Raw genomic sequence first — 23,939 nt, 5'->3', positions numbered from 1 at the left:
TGACATGTTCTTTGTCCAAATTGTTAGCTTCCCAAAGACTATCAAGACAAGCGTTCCCAGATCCTGGCTTATACTTTGACAACATCAGCAGCCGCTGACAAAAGCTTAGTTTCTAATAAAGTTTTTAGTATCGGAGATCAGCGTTTTTAACAGTTTTCTATCATGATATGTATGTATGTATGTATGTATGTATGTATGTATGTATAAAAGAGCATTTATCAATAGCAGAGCTATAATAACTAACCTGATTGTAAAGTGCACAGATATGCAATGCTGTGTTTCCAGATGCATTCTGAGTTCCCATATCTGCTCCATAAAACAGAAAATGTTCTAAATGCTGGACATGCCCGTATCGACAAGCCTATAAAATAAAGTGTTCTTATTTTAATTTTAAAAAATAAGTCAATTGTAATATAAAATGCTATTTATATCCCTGAAATTTTAAAGCTTTGAGTATTATAGAGCATACACAAGTTATAATGGTGAATACTAACACAAGCAACCAAATGACCAGCTTGTTTGTTTTTTAATGGTCAAAGTCTCACAACCGTTCCATGTTTTGTGTGCAGACTTGTGAGATTCAGCCATTTAATATTTTTTTTTAAGATTTTAAATAATTTTAAAACTTTTTTAGATGTTAAAATGTTGGTTTTTGGTGCCTGAAAATTTACATAAAATTATAGTTCTGTAACATACCAGCTGACAAAGTTGCTATATATGCTTGGGACAGATGAAATGGGTATTATTACCAACCATACAATAATAATAATAATAATAATAATAATAATAATAATAATAATAATAATAATAATAATAATAATAATAATAATAATAATAAAGTTGGAAGGGACCTTAGAGGTCATCTAGTCCAACCCCCTGCTCAGGCAGGAAACCCTATACCATTTCGGACAAATGGCTGTCCAGTCTCTTCTTAAAAACTTCCAGTGTTGGAGCATTCACAGCTTCTGGAGGCAGGTTGTTACACTGGTTAATTGTTCTAACTGTCAGGAAGTTTCTCCTTAGTTCTAGGTTGCTTCTCTCCTTGATTAGTTTCCATCCATTGCTTCTTGTCCTGACTTTGGGCACTTTGGAGAATAGCTTGAGTCCCTCCTCTTTGTAGCAGCCCCTGAGATATTGGAACACTACTATCATGTCCCCCCTCGTCCTTCTCTTCATTAAACTACACATATTTATTTATTTATTTAATTAATTAAATTTCTATACCGCCCTATTCCCGAAGGACTCAAATACCCAATTCCAGCAACCATTCCCTATATGTTTTAGTCTCCAGTCCCCTAATCATCTTTGTTGCTCTTCTCTGTATTCTTTCCAGAGTCTCAACATCTGTTTTACATCGTGGTGACCAAAACCGGATGCCGTATTCCAAGTGTGGCCTTACCAAGGCATTGTAAAGTGGCATTAATACTTCACGTGATCTTGATTCTATTCCTCTGTTAACGCAGCCTAGCACTGTGTTGGCTTTTTTGGAAGCTGCAGCACACTGCTGGCTCATATTTAAGTGATTGTCCACTAGGACTCCGAGATCCCTCTCACAGTTACAACTATTCAGCAAGGTACCCCCTATACTATACCTGTACATTTGGTTTTTCTTGCCTAAATGTAGAATCTTACTTTTTTCACCATTGAATTTCATTTTGTTAGATAGTGCCCAGTGTTCAAGTCTGTCCAGATCCTCCTGTACCTTAAGCCTGTCTTCTGGAGTGTTGGCTATTCCTGCCAGCTTGGTGTCGTCTGCAAATTTGATGAGTTCCCCATTTATCCCTTCGTCCAAATCGTTGATGAAGATGTTGAAGAGCACTTGGCCCAGAACAGAGCCCTGGGGCACCCCACTATATACTTCCCTCCATGTAGATGTGGTTCCATTGAGGACCACACGCTAAGTACGGCCGGTCAGCCAGTTACGAATCCATCTGGTGGTGATTCTGTCTAACCCACACTTTTCTATCTTATCAAGTAGAAGGTTGTGATCTACTTTATCAAATGCCTTACTGAAGTTCAAGTAAATATCCACAGCATTCCTGTGATCCACTAATTTTGTCACTTGGTCAAAGAATGCAATAAGATTTGTCTGGCTTGATCTGTTTTTGACAAACCCATGTCGGTTTTTAGTAATGACTTTGTTTGCCTCTAGGTGCTCGCTGATTCATTGTTTGATTATCTTTTCCAGAATCTTCCCAGGTATTGAGGTCAGGCTGATAGGTCTGTAATTTCCTGGATCCATTTTTTTTCCTTTTTTGAAGATGGGAACTACATCAGCTCTTTTCCAATCCTCTGGTAGTTCCCCAGTGCTCCAGGATCTTTGAAAAATATAGTTCAATGGTTCTGAGATCACATCTGCCAGTTCCTTGAGAACCTTGGGGTATAATCCATCTGGTCCTGGTGATTTGAACTCATCTAGACTGGACAGGTGCTCACTTATCATTTTCTTGCCTATCTTAACTTGTCTTTCTATTCTGTTTTTTATGGCACTATTTTTGATAGGTTGGTCTGTTTTTCCCTTTGTGTAAACATAGATGCAAAAAATGAGTTAAATAGTTCTGCTTTCTCCCTGTTGCTTGTCACCTTCTTGCCACTTTCACCCACTAATGGACCAATCATTTCCTTAACTTTCTTGTTTTTTACATGTTGAAAGAAGCTTTTTTTTGTTATTGTTGACTTTGGTCGCAAGCCTTAGTTCATTTTGAGCCTTAGCTTTCCTCACTTCATCTTTGCAGGCTCAGGCTATTTGCTGATTTCTGACTTAGTTATGTGCCCCTCTTTCCACCTTCTGTACTTGTCCTTTTTATCTTTCAATTTGTCAGAGAGTTCTTTATGCAGCCACGCTGGTTTCTTTTGAGAGCTGTTATTTTTCCTCTTTGTTGGTAATTAATTAATATAATATAATTAATAAAGTGACCGTCTGCAACTGTGAGTGATCTAGTGGGCACATTTTCAAAAGTAGTAAAACACTGGATGGTGACATAATTAAGCAATAACTGAACTGGAGATTTATACTCTATCTCTAAACCCTAAACATTTTACAAAAGAGAGAGAAAAAGTTATAAAGACCCTCACTCGACACACCCACACCTGAAGCCCTTATAAACAGAAGAACAATGACACTGTCATGTGATTGACATTTGCAACCTTCGAAGCTGACAAGAAAAGTTAATGGGAAGTCAGATTCACTTAATCGGTGCAGTGATTCACTTACCAACTATGGAAAAAACATTGTAAAATTGGAAGTGATCCACTTGTTTAGCAACCAAAATCTGTTCTCAATTGTGGTTCCAAGTTTAGCATTACATGTATAGCTAAAAAAAAGTACTAGCATTGAATTTTTTATGATTCTTCTTAATACAAACTAGGAAATACCGAATGCACAGAATTGTTTTATTAGAAAATTATAACTAAATATATGACAGTCAACAAAGACTTACTGAAAATGAAAGCAAAATGTTTTATACAAGAAAGACAAGAAATGAGTGAGATACATAAAGGTGTCTGTGAAGTGTAGCACTGCCCTAAAGGGCAAATTACATGTAAATTTGTGATATTTTAATTCAAGATATAAATCTAAAAGAATGTTATCTAGATCTCTTTTGGAAATCTGCTCTTCTTCTTCATATCTAAAGATATTTATCCTGATTTTTCAGTTGGGGAGAAGGTTTATTAATGCCAAAATTTTAATTACTTAGTAACCCTAATCCTAAATGTGCTAACTAAACCATATGAGCACACCTATGGCTTAGCTCCTCAGAAATTTTCAGAATTACTGATGTTGTATGCTAAATGAGAAAGTTCAGCTTTGCCTAATGAAGTTAATTCTATTGATCAGCTCAAGAGGGCGCTCTAAGCACTGAGATGAAATGTAGGATGATTGTTCTAAAAGAAATATCTGCACAAAGCAGATTCATTTCTATTAGTGAAAAAGCCTCTTTTCAGCAACTGGAATTATGGGACCTAGCTGTCACTCTGTGGCAACTTTCATTCAAGGAGAAGTAAACATGTACCTACATCTATTATTATCTTTTCATTATCCTTTTACCAATACAATAAATAACATTTTCATTCTGTTAACAAAATCAACATCTATTATCAAGAATAGCAGTTTAGAGAAACATCAGACACAACTAAAGAAGTTACTAAAACAAAATAAATAAATCATACCCTGATAATAAAATTGAACTGAGCAAAGGACACATAAAGGACCAACATTGTAATCGTGAATATTTTCACTGAGACAGCTAAAAGTCAGCAAAAAGCTCACGCTTTCATGGATATGAATACACAGGTAAATAATTACTGTGCAAGAGTGAACAAGCACTAGAGCAGTATATTAGGATACAAGTTAATATCCAGTATATCATCTGTATTATACTGCATTGCATTCTACCACATTATATTGTACTGTACTGTATTATATTATATTCCACCTTTATTATTTTTATCCAGAAATCATGGTGGTGATCCTGCAGTGTATGCCTCCCAGCATACACAAAGGACAGCACAGCAGGAGGCTGATGGTGCAGATCAGCAGAGGGGTTGGACAGCTCCGGGCAATAACTGCTCACTCAGGATAAGCCTAATGACTTAAGCTGTTGACAGCCCCAGGCATGGCCAGCCTGGTGGGAAGCCAGGATCTACACCCATTGTCACCTGCACTGGCAGGAAGCCCAGGTTTGAACTGATTGGATGCCATCCACCTGGGCAGGTACAAATAGACGCCAGGCTCCCCTGTTTCCCCAGTTCCTTCTGTTCAGAATAAACTCATCTTTACCCCAGCTCTGTGTCCGTCTCTATGTGAAGCACACGACTTTACATATCCCTCCTTCTATTTTGGCTACAACAGCAACCCTGTGAGGTAAGTTGTGCTGAGAAAGAGGTCCAAGGTCACCCAGAGGGCTTTCATGGAAAAGCTAGAACTCATAGTCTCTCTATATATATATTCTATGCAACAATACAAATATGTTTCAAATTGTTGTATGATTTTAGTAAACAACAGTTTTGTTTAAAGCAATTTTTACTGAAGAAATTTTTTTAAGTACAATGGAATTTGGAAGATTCTGTGCAACTGATTTCAGAACCTCTGTTTCATATCTTCTCATTACATAAATTATACAATTAACAAATATTTGAGCAAAAGATAAAAGTGTCTCAGCAAAATTAATAATTATCTTAGGGTATCTTTTCTACCTGGTGGATTTCCTGCCATCCATTTTCATCTCTACAACCAACCGTAGCATGTTCATGTAGTAGCAGTTCACAGCAAGAAGGATCCTCTCCTACTACAGCAGTGTGATACAGTGGTGTCAACCCACAGCTATCTTTGTAGTTTGGAGATGCTCCAAGATCTAAGAGAGTCTGTAAAGTAATTTTAAGTTTTAACAAAATTCTGAAGGTGAATTGGTTGTTATTTTTATATTTTATCCTTTTCAGTATAGTAGTAAACTGATCATGCAGTCCAATGAATTCTTATTTGAGAACAGCCCTTAGAGAATATAGTGAACCATATAACTACATTGTTTGTTTTCTTTTGGTTAAGCAATTATTTGTTGACTAAACAGAATGACAGTTTTATAAATAATACCAATCCAAAAATTATGGTTTGCAAACCATAATTTTCTGGATTCACACATTACACTAGGAAAAGGTAAACAAACCACATTATATGTTTATGTGCTCTGCAAAGCAAGTATGTTTCTGATTGTTAAATACACAAAGGTATGAGTAGTATAGCATGACTATTTATTTGGAAATACATTGTATTAAGCCTGTATAACTTTTGCTAGCTTGTCTTTAGGATAGTAAGTCCCAGTAATGTCTGCAGAATCTTGAAAGCCAACACCATATCTTTCAGAAAGTCAAGAGACATCATGAAGGGCATAGAAAAGGGACAGACTTGAATCATGCCATCAGAACACTGCTTTTATTGGTCCAATTTTCTTTCATTCTCCTCCCCCCATGTGGGGATGCTGCTGGGAAGTACATTTTACTTAGAAAGTCTGATTTCCAAATTTACAATACAGACACAGAAAGGGGATAATTCATGCATTTCTTCTTTTCTCACCTTTTGCATGTTTTTCTCACTACAGTGAAATTTATAGGGTTAATATTGCAATTTCTAATAATTCAGGAGACTGAATTTAGAATCTGTGCTTGTATTAAAAGCATAATCTGTATGCTTTCAAATTTACAAAGCAAAATTAGTGATTAGTAAAGGAAAAGCAGAAGAAACATATTTGATTGAAACCACTTTAATAACCTTTGAACTATTCCATTTTCCTAAAGACAAATATTACACTGTATGACAATTAACAAAGTTTCCACATCCTTTTCCTTTTTACCAAATGAATTCTTCTCTGAAAATAAGTCTTGAAAGCCAAAAGCCAACGATAGAAACCTCTGAGCAAATCTAGATTTAAAAACCCATTAAGCGCACTAGAAATTAGTGCAGAACTTTTGACTTATATTTCTTTTATTAAACAATATGCCTTGTTTACCTTTAGGGTCAGTTGATTCTTGGCTCTAGCTGCTTTATGTAATGCTGTCATTCCATCTTTGGCTCTAAAATCTAAGTGAGCGCCTCCATTTTTCAGTGCTTTGATTACTTCTGCAGTATTGCTAAGTTGAGCTGCCAGAGTTAGTGGGGTTTCTAGAGTAGACAAGAATGAAAACAAACTGTCTAGAAATCAACTAATAGGGTTTTATTAATCATTTTCAAGAGCTTATGCATTTAATATTTTTCATTTTTAATTAAATAAATTTCTTACTAACAGCTTGGTTTACTTCATACCTCCACTTTCTAAGTCATGAAAGTTAGGATCAAGTCCTCGGTCTAGCATCTTTATTAGTTTTTCAACTGAACGGTGATGAATAAGGTCCATACATTTTCGAAAATTAGCCTGAAAATATTAATTTGAAAAATATTTATTGTAGGATAAGCATTTCACTTAGAGGAAAAAATGATAGATTTTCAGATACATAAATATTCACAAAACTGTCCATATTCAACATATCTTCTCACCTACTACTTATTTACCTCTGAAATATGAGTTCAGGGACAAATCGTAAAGGAGTAGATTTCATACATAAAATTTATGCACGCTTGAATATATGTATTATTGAGATGTTGAAAATGCATAGACATAAAATGCTTTCCGGATTTCATTTTACAATAGTGATTAGGTTGTAAATTTGAGGTAGGGTCTTACAGGACATTCTGGAAAGTTGAGAATTACTTCACATGCATGAGTTAATTAACGCTGAGCAAATTATAAGGGATAAAATGATTAATTATTATCAGTCATGATGGCTACATGCTATTTGCAGAATTAGAAGCAAGATCCTTTTGCAGTTGCTAAAACACAAGTCTGTAAAATTTCCATGGCTTGGAGGCCTAATTTGAGATTAGGATAATTTGCAAATAATAAACTAATCAATGCATATTAGGTTGTTTATAAAACATTTTATTTCCCTAGTTTGCATAAATATTCCTTATTGTTACTCTGCTAAATATTTTGTCTAAATTCTAGATCATTTCTGGGTATTTTTTTGTTACAGCAATATTGCATCTAATTGAGATAGTCCATGCCCACAGATTAACATTCATGTATACAAATGTCTGCAGGAAAGTTCACTGACATTGCACAAATGTAGAAAGAGGTGAGGCATGAATCAACTACTATGACTACCATCTTGCCTTTTATGACTCAGTGCAAAGGAACATCACCACCACAGGAAAGCTGCAATTTACATTGTCGTATGTCCTAATGAAAGTTTGTAACAGCAGTGTTTGCGCCAATGATGTCACCATGTGCACACTGCCATTCTGGCATTATTACTCTTTGTTCCAGATGCTACTGTTAACATTATTTTCAATTTATAAGATTAAAAACAGTATTTTAAACAAAGAACTAGCACAGAACCTGCCAGGAGCCTCCTTGCTGTGGGTGCATCTTTTGGGTTTTCAAAATTAAAATGTTACCCATTAACTCTGAAGACCTCAAATAATTTGTTTCTCTTGCTACCATCATAACATTTCAACCCTCATTTCTCTATGTCTTTGAGATATATGTGAAGATGACCAGGTGAAACATGGGGAAAGATGAAGGATTGATCAGTCACTTTATAACCCTAACCTTAACCCTAACTCTCATTTCAATTGAATAATATAAAATGGGTTATAACAACAATATTAATGAATTAAATTTATAAGCTGCCCAACTCCCAGTGGCTTTTAGTTATAAACTGGTTCATTTAGTATTACAGTGTATTTACAGCATGTCAATAATTGCCTTCCCTGATGCTAAATATAATCATACCTTTCTAATAGGTTGAAGGATCTCCAAAAGTAAGCTTCTATGTCTACTTTTTGCTTTCTAAATCCTCCTCTCCTCAGTTCACTCCTCCCACAGCATTTCCCTCCTTTGATTGGCAGTTTTATCACCCCATCATCATGTGTGTCTTGGACTAGCTCCCATAGCCCCTTGACATTGGCAGTGCTAGTTTAAATTATATATCTACATGTGGTAGATGATTATGAGCTTGGCCTTGTATATGTTCCAGTTCTTTTATTGTGAAAACACACTTTACTAATCTGGATTATAGCACATGATTATACATTTGGGAAGGTGTAGATGTGACATGTTGGAATTTCTTTTCTAGCTGACTTGAGTATATGAGACTTATTTCTAATAATAATAATAATAATAATAATAATAATAATAATAATAATAATAATAAGAAGAAGAAGAAGAAGAAGAAGAAGAAGAAGAAGAAGAAGAAGAAGAAGAAGAAGAAGAAGAAGAAGAAGAAGAAGAAGAAGTAGTAGTTGGAAGGGACCTTGGAGATCATCTAGTCCAACCCCCTGCTCAGGCAGGAAACCCTATACCATTTCAGACAAATGGCTGGCCAGTCTCTTCTTAAAAACTTCCAGTGTTGGAGCATTCACCACTTCTGGAGGCAGGTTGTTCCACTGGTTAGTTGTTCTAACTGTCAGGAAGTTTCTCCTTAGTTCTAGGTTGCTTCTCTCCTTGACTAGTTTCCATCCATTGCTTCTTGTCCTGCTTTCAGGTGCTTTGGAGAATAGCTTGGCTCCCTCTTCTTTGTGGCAGCCCCTGAGATATTGGAACACTGCTATCATGTCACCCCTCACCCTTTTCTTCATTAAACTACACATACCCAATTCCAGCAACCGTTCCCTATATGTTTTAGCCTCCAGTCCCCCAATCATCTTCGTTGCTCTTCTCTGTACACTTTCTAGAGTCTCAACATCTTTTTTACATCGTGGTGACCAAAACTGGATGCAGTATTCCAGGTGTGGCCTTACCAAGGCATTGTAAAGTGGTATTAGTACTTCACGTAATCTTTATTCTATCCCTCTGTTAATGCAGCCTAGCACTGTGTTGGCTTTTTTGGCAGCTGCAGCACACTGCTTGCTCATATTTAAGTGATTGTCCACAAGGACTCCAAAATCCCTCTCACAGTTACTACTATTGAGCAAGGTACCACCTATACTATACCTGTGCATTTGATTTTTCCTGCCTAAATCTAGAACCTTACTTTTTTCACCATTGAATTTCATTTTGTTAGATAGTGCCCAGTGTTCGAGTCTGCCCAGATCCTCCTGTATCTTAAGCCTATCTTCTGGAGTATTGGCTATTCCTGCCAGCTTGGTGTCATCTGCAAATTTGATGAGTTCCCCATCTATCCCCTCATCCAAATCATTGATGAAGATGTTCAAGAGCACTGGGCCCAGAACAGAGCCGTGGGGCACCCCACTACACACCTCCTTCCATGTAGATGCAGTTCCATTGAGGACCACACGTTGAGTACGGCCTGTCAGCCAGCTACGAATCCATCTGGTGGTGATGCTACCTAACCCACATTTTTCTATCTTATCAAGAAGTAGGTTGTGATCTACTTTATCAAATGCCTTACTGAAGTCCAAGTAGTTTTGGTCCACTAGTTTTGTCACTTGGTCAAAGAATGCAATAAGGTTTGTCTGGCATGATCTGTTTTTGACAAACCCATGTTGGCTTTTAGAGATAACTTTGTTCGCATCAAGGTGTTCGCTGATTTGTTGTTTGATTATCTTTTCCAGAATCTTCCCAGGTATTGAGGTCAGGCTGATCGGTCTGTAGTTTCCTGGATCTATTTTTTTCCCTTTTTTGAATATGGGAACTACATCAGCTCTCTTCCAGTCCTCTAGTAGTTCCCCAGTGCTCCAGTGGTTCTGAGATCACGTGTGCCAGTTCCTTGAGAACCTTGGGGTGTAATCCATCTGATCCTGGTGATTTGAACTCGTCTAGACTGGACAGGTGCTCACTTATCATTTTCTTGCCTATCTTAACTTGCATTTCTATTCTGTTTTTTATGGCACTGGTTTTGGTAGGTTGGACAGATGCAAAAAACGAGTTAAATAGTTCTGCTTTCTCCCTGTTGCTTGTCACCTTCTTGCCACTTTCCCCCACTAATGGACCAATCATTTCCTTAAGTTTTTTCTTGTTTTTTATATGTTGAAAGAAGCTTTTTTGTTATTTTTGACTTTGGTCGCAAGCCTTAGTTCATTTTGAGCCTTAGCTTTCCTCACTTCATCTTTGCAGGCACGGGCTGTTTGCTGATATTCTGCCTTAGTTATGTGCCCCTCTTTCCCCTTCTTATACTTGTCCTTTTTATCTTTCAGTTTATCAGAGAGTTCTTTATGCAGCCATGCTGGTTTCTTTTGAAAGCTGTTATTTTTCTTCTTTGTTGGTATTGTGCTAGACTGGGCCTTTTATTATCTCACTTTTCAAAATTTCCCAGGCTTCTTGAGTTGTTTTCCCCTTTAGGATTCTCATCCATGGAATTCTTCCCAAGGTCTCTCTAAGTTTATTGAAATTAGCTCTTTTAAAGTCCAAGACTCTAGTTTGGCTGTATTCTATTGCTTGTGCTTCCCTAATGTTGAATTCCAATATTGCATGATCACTTCCCCCCAAGGTTCCTGTGGCTTCGACACTTTCTATCATTTCATCTCTGTTAGTGAAAATTAAATCCAATATGGCTAATCCCCTAGTTCCCTTCTCTACTTTTTGGGAGAGAAAGGTGTCTGCTAGGTTTGTCAGGAATCTGTTTGATCTTCCACTTGGTGCAGAGTTTGTCTCCCAGTTGATATCAGGGTAATTAAAGTCCCCCATTACTATTGTGATGCGCTTCCTACATACCTTAGTTAGCTGACTAGCAAAAAGTCCATCTATTTCCTCTGCTTGGTTGGGCGGCCTATAGTATACACCTATGGCAATGTCATTTTTCCCCCTTTTATATTGACCCAAATACATGTTTCACAGTTTCAGTGAGAAAATTTATAAAAAGTTGTATTCTACTTTCCATCCATATTTTGTCTGCAAAAAGTCAGTCTACACTGTTCTGTTAGAACGTCTAGATTCTTGGAACATATTACATTGTTTTTATCCTTTTCTCTTTAAAATAACTAGAAGTCTACAGTATATCATCAGCATCAAAGATTTTTTTTAAAATATCAATAGCATGTTCAAATAAAAATAAAAAGTCTTTTACTACAATTGTAGATCAGAAAACAAGAGCAGGTTCTCTGAACTTGGACTTACCTTAGTGTGGAATTTGGCTACTTGTTTTTCATCAAGATTTAATTGTCTATATACTCTTTTCTTGTAGCAAAACTGAAAAGTGAACAATATGTTATTATTACTTATATTTTTAGAAATAATTTCCAGGGAAAAATTTATTATGCAAGAAATGAATCAGTTTTTCAACATTTATTTGAATAATTATAAAAGATTTATGAAAAGAATGATAAAATGCCTAAGAAAATATTTGTTTTTTTTTAACCTAGCCTTTGCATTAGCTGTTCAATATAACCATGTATGAGCATCTTTCATGCTTACAGATACTTACAAAGAAGACAGCTTCTCTTCTTGCATTTTTTATTTCATTCTAAATTTTGGGGCATTAGAGGCAAAACATCAGGCTATTTTTGGAATCATAACCAGATTGTGTCTAGAGATGATCAGAGTTAGTATTTAAGCCCACACTTTCCATTAGTAATGTATCAGGTAATCACAATTTGTCAACTCATCTATTCACTGTATCAAAATTAAGCTTTCTTAAGTATATTTTTGGCTTAATATCAAAGGTCCTTTGCCTTGTTTAATTGTGTACAATATTTTTACTGATTATCTGATTGCCAATGCTCCTATCTTTTCACAAATTATAAATTTATTTGTGGAAGACTTTTGTGCTCACCGAGAGGGAGGAAGAGAAAGAGAGGGAGGGAGGGAGGGAGGGAGGGAGGAAGGGAGGAAGGAAGGAAGGAAGGAAGGAAGGAAGGCAATAACATGTAGCATATTGACTCAGCTTGCTTTTGGATTTTAAAATATATCTGCCAAAATTACATCAAAATTAAGGAAATTATATATGAAGGTTTCATCCACCTTCTACTCCTTCATTTTCTCTCCTTCTGTTTACCAATTTATCTAAATAATCTGAAAAAAATATCTAAATAATCCATCTTCAATTGTTTTTCATGTGCTCAACCAGTCAGTTTCCAGCACATATACACTGTGAAAAAAGAATACTAAATGTGTGCCATTCACAGTCACTTGTTTGGTGAGAAGGACGACTATCTAAACAAATAAACAAAAGACTAAAAACCAAAACAAAAAAGTTATTTACTGATGAGGGTTTAACATAACACCTTTTTCTAAAATGTACTTAACTCTGGAGGATGGGGGTAAGGAAATAACTGCTGCAGTTATCATCTGTAATGGTATGCGGGAATTACCTTGGAAGACGGACAAAGAGTTTCTAACTAGGAAATGGTCAGATAAGAGAGGGAGAAACAAATTTGAAGGAAAAGGGCAGAAAAGCAAACTTTGCCCACGGCTGTAGAGAGGGTGGAGCAAGAGGCTCAGAAGAGAAACTCCTCCTCTCCATTCTTAGAGTGCAAAGGTGATAGCAGGAGAATTGTACTTTTGTAGTTGCAAGATTCTGTTAATGTAGTTTTACGTTAAAAGTAGAATTAATTTATCTGGTCATGTTTCCCGCCTGGCCTACCTGGTAAGGCTTACACGATCTTCTTCACTATACAAAATTAATTCGTTCTGCCCCTTTCCATTCCTTACCCAATTTGTGTTTTTTTCCCCCTTTCTTTTTTAAGATTAATTTTTGTGATAGTTTCCAAAGGGCACAGCGTAATGAATTATGGATGATAGTTGAGTGAACAATTCTGTAACATTATCCAGACATTTACCCCAGCCCTATTATAAGTTTTTGCTATAATGGACTACAGCCCCAAATTTTCTCAGTCAGTCTATAAACCTTTCCTACTGAATGCCTATTAAAATGAATATAATTGTGAAGTGGAGCTTGAGAGTCAGACATTCAATTTCACATAGATAACCCTTTAGTCTAAACGTGTTTTTGTTCTCTCCAGCCAAATTAACTAGATTAGATTGTTGAAGTAAATGATCATAAAATACAGCAAAACATTTATTTCATCCTTCCATTCCTCTTCAGATAGTGATTGCGAGGTTCCCCTCTCAGTTTATGGTTACAATAAAGAAAAGGTAGCATTGATAAACAACAAATAGCTCTATAAGAAATAATTCTAAAATCCAATAGACCTATCTGGCCAAAGTATCAAGGTCTATCAAAACATCCAAATCAAACAGGAAAACATGAATTTAGAATTTAAAAAGTTAGAAAAATTAAAACCAGCATACTCTCTATAAGTCACTCTAATTTCCACTTAGTTATGGGAAGCAATTGAGGCACATAATATTACCAACTGTAACTGTGATGAATCTCAGTTCTATACAAATATAATAACTATTCTCATTACTGTATCTTGTTTAATACAATGCATTCAATTATACAATAGTAACATTATCAGAAAGATTTCTCGTGTTCTTGTAGATGAGGATAAAATCACAACATTTGTACAAGATAAATTATAATCTGAATATTATAATATAGTTATAATGCAGTGAAGTATTATCTATGCTTTGCTCTTTCATAAGCAACCATATAAATGGGCTTAATAATTCAGTGTTTTAGAAATTTTATAATAGCTATGTCTACCTACAAAAATTAATTAAAGGTAGCACTTGACTTACAACAGTTTAATAACAGCCCAGAATTACCATGGCCTCAGAAAGGGCGCTTTACAGCCCATAAAGAACTTCTAGCCATTGCAAAATGTTGCACTACCACCACTGTGGACATATAATTATAATTTGGGTGCTTGGCAATCAGTTTGCACTTACAACCCGTGGCCAAGCACCCTGCAATAACGTGATTGCCATTTGCAATCTTCTCTGCTGGCTTCACCAGAAAGTCAATGGGGAAGCCTGAAGTGAAAGTTGCAAGATGCTGCCTGCCAACAGGAATGCCTCTTGTCCTTGAGGACTGGCTGAAAGAGCTGCCTTCTGAAGGGAGATGAACTCTTCAGTGGGGTACAAAAACTGAGATGAAATCCTGAAGATTTCAGATCCATTTCTGCATCCCACCAAAAGAGTGTACAGAAGGGAGCTGAACTTTTACAGCAGAAAGCTCTTTCAGCCAGTTCACAGAGATAAGTGAGAGCCAAAATCCAAGCAAAGAATGGACAGTAAGTGCAGTAACTTAAAGAGTGCCAGAGGCCTCAGGCAATGGGGGAAGTCAGTATAGGCCACACATGAGTATCTCTTTGCTCAAAGGCTGAAAATTCTGCTTCAGTTTCAGCAGAAATAATTTTCAGCTCCTGAGTAGAACCTTTCAGGGTGGCTCCCAACCCTGTGAGGCACCCCCTCACTCGTTATCTGGGACTCCATCTGCTTAACAACCTACCAGGACTGCTGGAATTAAGCAAAGCAATCATGGTACATCTCCCTTAAAACAACCACTTCACTCAATGACCAAGATCCTGGTTCCAATTGTGGTCATAAGTTGAGAACTACCCATATTCCCTTTGAACCAAGGGGTTAATAATCACACAGCACTGAAAATAACTGCGATAAGAGCATTAAACATGTAACTGTGATCTCAGTGATTTCCTAACTGTAGTCTGTGAGGGAGATGGGAGGTTTTCAAATATGATAAATAAAATTAAAATATTTTGGAGGTTTATCAGGAAGAAGAAATTTAATGGAATGAAATGTTAGTGAAACCCAGGACTGGGGTTAGATTAAAATGGTTGTTCTCATCCTTATTTACTATTTTTATTTATTATCCCTTTCAGCAAAGTTTCCACAGTGGCAGGATATTTTGCCCAAGGTTCCCCAACACCTAAACCCGGCCCTTATCGGGAAAGGGCGGTATATAAATGTAATAAAATAAATAAAATAAAAAATAAATAAATATGTAGCTGCCCATCACCTAAGCATCAGTTTTGATGCCTTTTTTCATAGTCATTTTTACTCTGCTGCTGCAGTTTTAGATTTCATCACCTCATAAAGACATTGTACCCTATAAACTATAAACTGCTTCTTTATCTATAGGGACTAGATTGCTAAAATTATGACTGCTCGTTAGTATCTAAACTTGAAATAAAAGTTTTTTTAAAAAATACCTCTAAGGATGGAACACCCTTGTTGACATTTTGTGGATATTCCATAAGAATACGTTCTTCGTCCAAAAATTTCCCATCTCTCCCATTGTTTGCTGGCTGGAATAGGCCATAATTGAGAACATCTTTCAAACTTTGATTCAATGTACAAAGAATTCGTTGTTTTGCAACCCATACTGAAGCCTCAGGATTAAATAGAATACACTTCTGTAAAAAAAACAACATGACAATTTCTATATATCAGCGTTTTTTATCAGATAAACAGTTAATTTTACTATTTAATGCAAATACTATTATGTACAAAAATTTAATTTTGCTTATCTCCACTTTATACTATTAATTCAACTAGATTAGACAGACAAAGAAGTGTAATGGCATATTAATCTTTGCTGAAGAACTCTGAATTTAAATACATCACAAACCTTATCAGATATTATAAGAGTAGCTATTTATTTGATATAATCCTATGCATATCAACAGAAATAAATGCAACTGAATTCAGTTGGACATAGCATCAGGAAGGGGAAAATAAAATTAAAATGTAAACCTCGTTCAATAAACCTAGTTAATTTGAATCAAGGTTTACTCCAGAGTCAAATAAAATTCTGGATCCTTGGAAAAATGGCTTCAAATCCCAGATGAATTTGTGTGCTACTACACAAAAGATATGGTGGATTGAAGTTACTTCTGTTATCCAAAGCCAAAGAGGATCCAACAATTTGGGATTTCAGTACCAAAAGAAGCCAAACTTTTCCATTTTATGTTAATCCCAAAATCTAATTGGTTCATATTTCTAAATAGGTATCCTTTAAAATTTAGCTTAGGGAATAGAGCAGAATACTGCATTTTTTAAAAAAAAAAGCTGTGTAAATTATTATTCTTGACTGAAGAACCATGATAGGAAAATTATGTGACTATTACATTCCCAGTGTGCTTACTGCTCAGTGCATGCTGAATTTTAATATACTGCTTAGAAAACATACCTTCTTTTTAAAGATTAAGTACACCTCATTGAGCAATATTTGATGTATAATGGGAAACAATCAGATATAAAAACAGAGTAGATCAAATGAATTTGGTACTGACTAAACATATTTAAATTGGGGCAAATATGTCTACCAAATAATTCTAATGACCTACATCAGCAAACTGCTTGCTTACATACAGTATTAACCAACAGGCAGCATCAAGTTAAGCATTTTTTCACAAAATACATCAAGCCAAAACCAAAATAAATGACACCATCAAGTTACAGGCAGACACATACAGTATATTATGTTCGGGGGAGGGGGGAGGAAGGCTAACTGCATAAGTGTTCCCAAATTTCTATTTACAAGATTCTATGACCGTGGACCGGTGGGAGGAAGGGAGAGAGAATGATTATTTACAAAGCTAAAATTGAAACATGACTAATAAAGATTTGACAAGAAAGCATACAGGTGAATAATCCTAAAATTATTATTATTTATTTACGATATGATGAGAACATGACAGAAGAGAAGCAAACATATATCAGATGCACACCTCTTGGGCCTTATGGCCATGATAAACAGATGTGTATAAAATTAAATCCTAAAGTAATGTCATGTTTACCAAATACTAATCAGTGAGATGATGATTAATACATTGCACCAATCAATCATTTCAGAACATTGTAAAGCCACAGCATTTAAAGCTGTCATAAACAGAATACAGTACATCAAGCGTTTATAATATCATGAGTTTTGGTAGAATGACACAAATACTAAAGCAGCAGTTTTCTGAGAATGCGCTGCAAAATTTCCACAGGTGTGTCACATCTGTGGAATCAGGATCCCAGCTCCCAAGACATCACCAGTAATGACCTGCCTCCATTTATTCTCCTGTGTCCCAGCAATACAAGTCTACGAGGTACAGTAGGGACTATGAGTTGAAAACATTTGGAAACTTCTGGTCTAAAGTATTAAGCAGAAGTTAACTTGGATTTATAAAAACAAATAATAAAGTCTGGGTCAAGTAAAGATTTATTATTGAGAAAATCTTTTCATGGGATTTTATGTTAGAAATTCATCAACAGATTTGAGGGCTTAGATTTTTTAACAAAAATGTAATATACAATCCAGAGGATTATACATTTATTTATTTGGTAAGTGGGTTAGGACGCTGAGCTTATCGATCGGAAGGTCGGCAGTTTGGCGGGTCGAATCCCGAGTGCCGTGTAGCAGAGTGAGCGCCTGTTACTCGTCCCAGCTTCTGCCAACCTAGCAGTTCGAAAGCACATAAAAATGCAAGTAGAAAAATAGGGACCACTAGGTAACAGCGTTCCGTGCGCCTTTGGCGTCTAGTCATGCCGGCCACATGACCACGGAGACGTCCTCGGACACGCTGGCTCTTCGGCTTTGAAACGGAGATGAGTACCGGCTCCTAGAGTCGGAAACAACTAGCACGCATGTGCGGGGGAACCTTTACCTTTTTAAAACCTACATTAAACCTTTCAAAGACTAACCAGGCGGTATCCCTAAAATCAAAATAAAGAAATATATGACTGGATGCATAGGAAGTACAAACTAAAATTCTGTCAAAGGAAGGAAAATTGTTAACATAATCTTATATCATAAAGCATGAAATTTCTACAGAGGGTTCAGAAAACAGATTATGAATGGTTTGTCCTGCCATCTCAAATCATTTCAATGAGCTCTATGTAATAGGAAAGTGACAACTAAAAAAAATTGGATTACAAAATTATTTTCATCGGTGTATATTTTAGAGGACCCCGATTCATTTTTAGACAGATAAGCTATTTAATAAATAGCCCTATCCAAGATAATGCTCTTAGCTACAAATTGGAAGTATTTGTTTTCTATGCAAAATAAACATACAGGTTTGCAAGCCATGTGGAGGATAAAATTATGTCAATTAGCATTCATGGAAGATGTTCCAGTATCAGTGAACATGCCAATAAAGAAGGGTGAAATTATTTTGAGCATTTTATATATTAACATTCAAAAGGAGAATTTAAAAAAAAGAACTATGCAAATTGTTTCTCTTGCTTGAAGAACAACTGTGACAGAAAAATTATGTGGCTATTAAATTCCCAGAGTGCTCATTGCTCAGTGCATACTGAATTTTAATATACTTGGAAAACATATTATCTTTTTAAAAATTAAGTGCACTTCATTGAGCAATACTCAAATAAATACTTATATAAATAAAATTATTATTATTATTATTATTATTATTATTATTATTATTATTATTATTATTATTATTATTATTATTATTATTTGATGTACAATGTATAATGCTAAATGTATGCCAAAATCTGTGAAAACACAGAAAACACTCATTTTTGGGAGAAGATTCTGAACTTGAAATAGCTTACACCGTCTTAGTTAAATTGTTAGTACTTAACCTCTGCAATAAGAATGCAAAATGCAGATAAAATAAAATGCACTTTGGCTATTTAATTTACTATATAAACGATCAGTTGAGGATGTGAGAGCATAGACGGTCAGTTTTCTCATCTACTCCACTGCTAATCTGACAGCTTCTCCCAACCACAGCTATAGCAAGACAGCCAATCTCCAAAATGAAATAGGTGCATACCAGCAAGTCTATTATAGTTAAACATTCTAATAAAACTGTTGAACTAATTTGTTCAAGAGATGTTTTCATGGTGTTATCCTTACAGTTTGCTGTAGATCTGGTATTACAATCCGTAACATTAATGTATTGTTCTGGGCGTCTTCCATTTTGCTACTTGGCTTTTCTGCTGTCGCCTTGATGGTGTCATAAATGGTTTCTTCTTTGGAGCTGTCTGATTCTGATTCCATTGAATAATCTGAAAAGCTCTGAGCCATCTCATCTTCACTTGATGTTGGACTACGAGGCATGTTCACCATATATTACATTTAGCTAAAAACGCAAAAGATAAGACAACAATCAGTTCCATATATAACATTCTGAACCCAGGAAGAGAAGAGAATGTATTTGTTTAAATTGTTTTTAGTCTGTTCTAACTAACTTTGCAAATGTTGGGGGAGGGGATGGAGGAATCTTGGAAAAATAGAGAGTCCAGTAGATTAAATACAGTAATGCTGTAGATTAAAATGGGAATGCTACTTACTACAATAGAAAATTCAACATTCTTTGGAAGCAAAAGTAATTCCAATGTATATTTCATCCTGATTTATAGAACAGGGACGTCCATATAAATTTATGTTTGACCTTTACAAATGATTAGAGAATACAAACACTATAGGAACAGTATAAGGCCTATACCATATAATAATGTTTCACCTTTAAAAAGGATTTGTGAAAGTCTACTCTCTCTACCTAGTTGCTAATTAGGGTAAATAAATCAAAAGCATATCAGCTATTGAAATATTTGACACTAGTAAAGATTATGCAATTAATACTTAATAGAGGTTCTATGAGTCAAAGTAGCTTAGTAAATGGAAAGCAGATTTTTATCAGGAAGTTCTGTCACTGGACTTACATCCAATATTAAACAAGTACATTTCCACTTGTGAAATTGGAATTCCCCTTGCCATTTGCATTAGGAGCTAATAAAAATCTAACAGAAATGTAAATTAAAACAAATGTATTAAAGTTGTTAGGACTATAGACAAAATAAATTATTCACAATAAGATATTTTTGTTATTATTTTGCTGATACTATAAATAGCCCTAATCATAATAGAAGTTTACATGTTCAATAAATAATTATCTAAATGAAATTATACAGAAAGCATCTCCCACAGAGATCTGGGGAAGGTGATTTTGATTCAGAGGTGCTGCTATTTTTGATGTACTAAACCTTTTTAATGATAAATATTGTAATATAGCTTTGAAATACTATCTTAGAGATGAATGTTTACACTGACTTTCTCTTTTAAGCCAAAAAAATTTCCAAGGATATATTTCATTTTTTTATGCTTCATCGAACTGTGAATTAATGCAGCTTTCTATAATACCTTAAGTCAATAAAAGCATAAACACTAGTACAGGGGTGAAACAAACTTCAAAAGGTTTTAGAGAATATTTAATTAGATTAGCAATATGGTGCTCAAGGATCTATCCTATCTTTGCATCTTTCTAGCTGTCTCACTGTCTGTTCATCCATCCATCCATCCATCCTCCAAAGCCACATGAGATAACCAAATGTCAAAAGCATTTTCTGTTCTCATGTGAAAGCTCAATGGATTACCAGTAGAACAGTCATCATCTCTTAGAGCAGCCTATTTCAGTTGTTGTTATGACACTAGTCCTTATACCGTAGCTTTTTGGCAAGAATTTCAGAAGTAGGTTTCCAATGTCTCCTTCCTAAGAGAAAATGATTGGTCTAAGGCAGTGTTTTTCAACCACTGTTCCGCGGCACACTAGTGTGCCGTGAGATGTTGCCTGCTGTGCCGTGGGAAAAATTGAAAAAACACTGACCTAGGAGACAGCGGTGAGAGGAGGAGGAGGAGGAGGAGGAGGAACAGCCGCGGGTGGAGCAGCGCTGCAAGACTCTCTGGCGGGGAGCGCTGGGCACCGGAGCCTTGGCTAAGCTGACGGCCCTACTTCACTGGAAGCAAAAGCCCGGGAAAAGAAGTGGGCTCGACCTCTCTAGGCACCAGGGCTCCACGGCAGCGTAGCTCCGCCCCCTTCTCTGGCTTCGGAGGGTCTCTTGCTGAAGAGAGAGAAGCTGGGGAGAGGCGACTGGCTCGCTTATCGGAAGAGGACAGACGGGCGGCCAGCCTGGCTCGCCTGAGCTGTCGCGTGGTTGGTTGCCTGCAACGTTCAAAAAAGCTCTTCTTCCCCAGCACACGCCGCTTACTCCTTACTCCCCGCGCGGCTGAGGATGCGAGACTCCCGCCTGGTCGGCTGCCTGGCTCCGCTTTCTTTGCTCGCCGCGACCCCTCGCCCCAGCCCGAAATAGAGGGATCTGACCGCTTCGCTCTTGGAGGCTTCGCTTGCGTCTGAAAAATTACATGGCTGATTTTTTTTTAACCTGTCCTTTTGATACGTTGCATAATAAAATGTCCTTTGGACCAAAGCAATTAAAAACCTTTGGGTCCCCCCCCCTCTGGAGTGAAGTGCTTTTGATGGTAAAGGTGAGAAAGAAAGAAAAAAGGAAGGGAAAAAAGGAGAAAGGGGGAAGGGGAAAAGGGAGGGAGAAAGAAAAAAAGGAGAATAGAAAAGAAAGAGAGAGAGAGAGGAAGGGAGGAAGGAAGGAAGGAAAAAAAGCAGGAAGAAAAATTAAAAAGAAATGCAAGTAGCTTCCAGTTTCCACAACAAGTAGAAAGCAAGAAATTGAGAGAGGGAGGAAAGAAAGTGGGAGAGAGAAAGGCAGGAAAGAAAGGAAGGAAGATAGAAAGAAAGAGAAAAGAAAGAGAAAGAAAGAAAGAGAAAAGAAAGAAAGAAAGAAAGAAAGAAAGAAAGAAAGAAAGAAAGAAAGAAAGAAGGAAGGAATGAAGGAAAGAAAGAAAGAAAGAAAGAAAGAAAGAAAGAAAGAAAGAAAGAAAGAAAGAAAGAAAGAAAGAAAAAAAATGAAGGAGAAAAATGCAGAAAGAAAAATTAAAAAGAAATGCAAGTAGCTTCCAATTTCCACAACAAGTAGAAAGCAAGAAATTGAGAGAGGGAGGGAAAGAAAGTGGGAGAGAGAAAGGAAGGAAGGAAGATAAAGAAAGAAAAGAGAGGGAGGGAAGAGAGGGAAGGAAGGAAGGAAGACAGAAAAGAAGAGAAAAAAGAAAATACAGAAAGATAAATTAAAAAGAAATGCAAGCTTTCCTTTTCCTTCACAGCAAAAACAAACAAAAGCCCCAAAATAAAATAAAATAAAATAAAATAAAGAGGCGAAGAAGAAGAAGAAGAAGAAGAAGAAGAAGAAGAAGAAGAAGAAGAAGAAGAAGAAGAAGAAGAAGAAGAAGTAGTTGGAAGGGACCTTGGAGGTCATCTAGTTCAACCCCTTGAGAACACAGGCCATCCTCGACTTACGACCGTTCGTGTAGCGACCGTGGGGAGGTCCAACGGTGCGGAAAACAATGGAGTGCCTCGTGATTTTTTTCATGAAACAAGTGTGCCTTTGCCCAAAAAAGGTTGAAAAACACTGGTCTAGTGAATGCCAAACCATCTGAACTCTAGAGAAACTCTGTCGTAAGATCTATCAGAACTGGGAAGGAAAAAGTATTTAATAATGAATTTAAGAAAAAACTAGAAATATTTTTAAAAGACAGTATGAGATAGATCTAAATATATTTTACTATTTTGTTATTTACTATTTTTTATACCTGTGGTGTACAGTGAAATTTACTTTTCTTGATATCAAGAGATTTAGAGTGAAATAAAGTATTTTCCAGAAGCAGGATTGTAAGAAGCTTAAAGGTCTACCCATGGCAAAGAAATCAAAGCCTTGACAGAAGTAATTCAGACTATAGAGGCAAATCAGTGGGAGTAAGCAGTAAGAAAGAAAGTCAGCATAGCTATTGAATCGTTTAATTCTCAAACCAAATACCCTCTCCTCTACCTTCTCTTCACAAAGAACAAAGAACTGTTCTTTAGAATCTATCTAAGAAAGAAAAGAATAACTGAGCATCTAGAACAGCACAAAAACAACAAACTAAACTTGCCTGCATTGAAGCTTGTTAAAAAAACCAGCTGGGACAAGTATTAAAAGATGCCAATACTGTAACATCAAATATAACCACCAGTTCAAGTTGCAAGAAACAACCCAGCTAATGTACAACACAGCTGCAGTTATAATTGAATACACAGGATGCAAAAATCAACAAAGAAGGGGGGGAAAAGTCAAATTGCATCACCAATATGGAAGATCAGGCTGGAAAGTAAGATCAGCATACTAAGATCAGGTGCAAGCAAGCTAGAACAGATGAAAGAAAAGAAACTGAAGAACAAGAAGATTAAAGAATACCTGATCAAAAGACATCACCTACAAAGAAGGAAGATTAAGGAAGGACTGAAATAATAAAGCAATAAATAATATAAAATTCAATAGACACAAAATTCAAACTGCACACTATAGGCAGAATCTCCAATTTTAGTCAAATCAGAAACTTTCCTACAAATCCATCAATGGAGAGACTGTAGTGAACCAGTCAACAGGGGTAAAAATAATGAAAACTGAAGGAATCATAATGCCCTATGTGGAAATAACATCAGAAGTCTGGATGAAGATGATAATTACAAATGCCTGGACATCCTTCAAGCTGACAACATCAAGCCCAATGTAGTCAAAAAGAAGGTTAGAAGTAAATACATCATGAAAGTGAAGAATATCCTAAAGTCCAAACTCAATGGAAATACCTTCAAGGCAATTAATACCTGGGCAATTTCAGTCATTAGATACAAAGCAAGAATGGGATTGGATTTAAGAAGAAATAAAAGACCTGGATAG

General features: G+C 36.2%; 2 protein-coding genes across 6 annotated transcripts in view; both read right to left on the bottom strand.

Annotated features, from left to right (window-relative positions):
- SHANK2 (SH3 and multiple ankyrin repeat domains 2) overlaps positions 1-23,939 on the bottom strand; it is a 394,189-nt gene that overhangs the window by 341,131 nt on the left and 29,119 nt on the right. For all 5 annotated transcript variants that reach the window (XM_083374122.1, XM_083374125.1, XM_083374126.1 and 2 more), the window contains 7 exons: positions 19,231-19,456; positions 15,566-15,769; positions 11,607-11,678; positions 6,797-6,905; positions 6,504-6,655; positions 5,197-5,364; positions 245-361 (listed from right to left, as the gene is read on the bottom strand). In XM_083374122.1, the coding sequence (XP_083230248.1) occupies positions 245-361; positions 5,197-5,364; positions 6,504-6,655; positions 6,797-6,905; positions 11,607-11,678; positions 15,566-15,769; positions 19,231-19,443 (1,035 nt within the window). In that variant the 5' untranslated portion in view covers positions 19,444-19,456. The remainder of the gene's footprint in view (positions 1-244; positions 362-5,196; positions 5,365-6,503; positions 6,656-6,796; positions 6,906-11,606; positions 11,679-15,565; positions 15,770-19,230; positions 19,457-23,939) is intronic.
- On the bottom strand, positions 21,008-22,642 carry LOC310631729 (uncharacterized protein). Its single transcript, XM_083348396.1, has 2 exons — positions 21,594-22,642; positions 21,008-21,283 (listed from the first exon to the last, which is right to left on the bottom strand). The coding sequence occupies exons 1-2, from the start codon at positions 22,479-22,481 to the stop codon at positions 21,254-21,256; spliced, it is 918 nt and encodes a 305-aa protein (XP_083204522.1). The 5' UTR covers positions 22,482-22,642; the 3' UTR covers positions 21,008-21,253.

Source organism: Vipera ursinii (assembly GCF_947247035.1).
Source record: "Vipera ursinii genome assembly, chromosome: 1".
Lineage (NCBI taxonomy): Eukaryota > Metazoa > Chordata > Lepidosauria > Squamata > Viperidae > Vipera > Vipera ursinii.
Note: the sequence above shows the minus strand (reverse complement) of the source record. Positions and strands in the feature narration are given on the sequence as shown.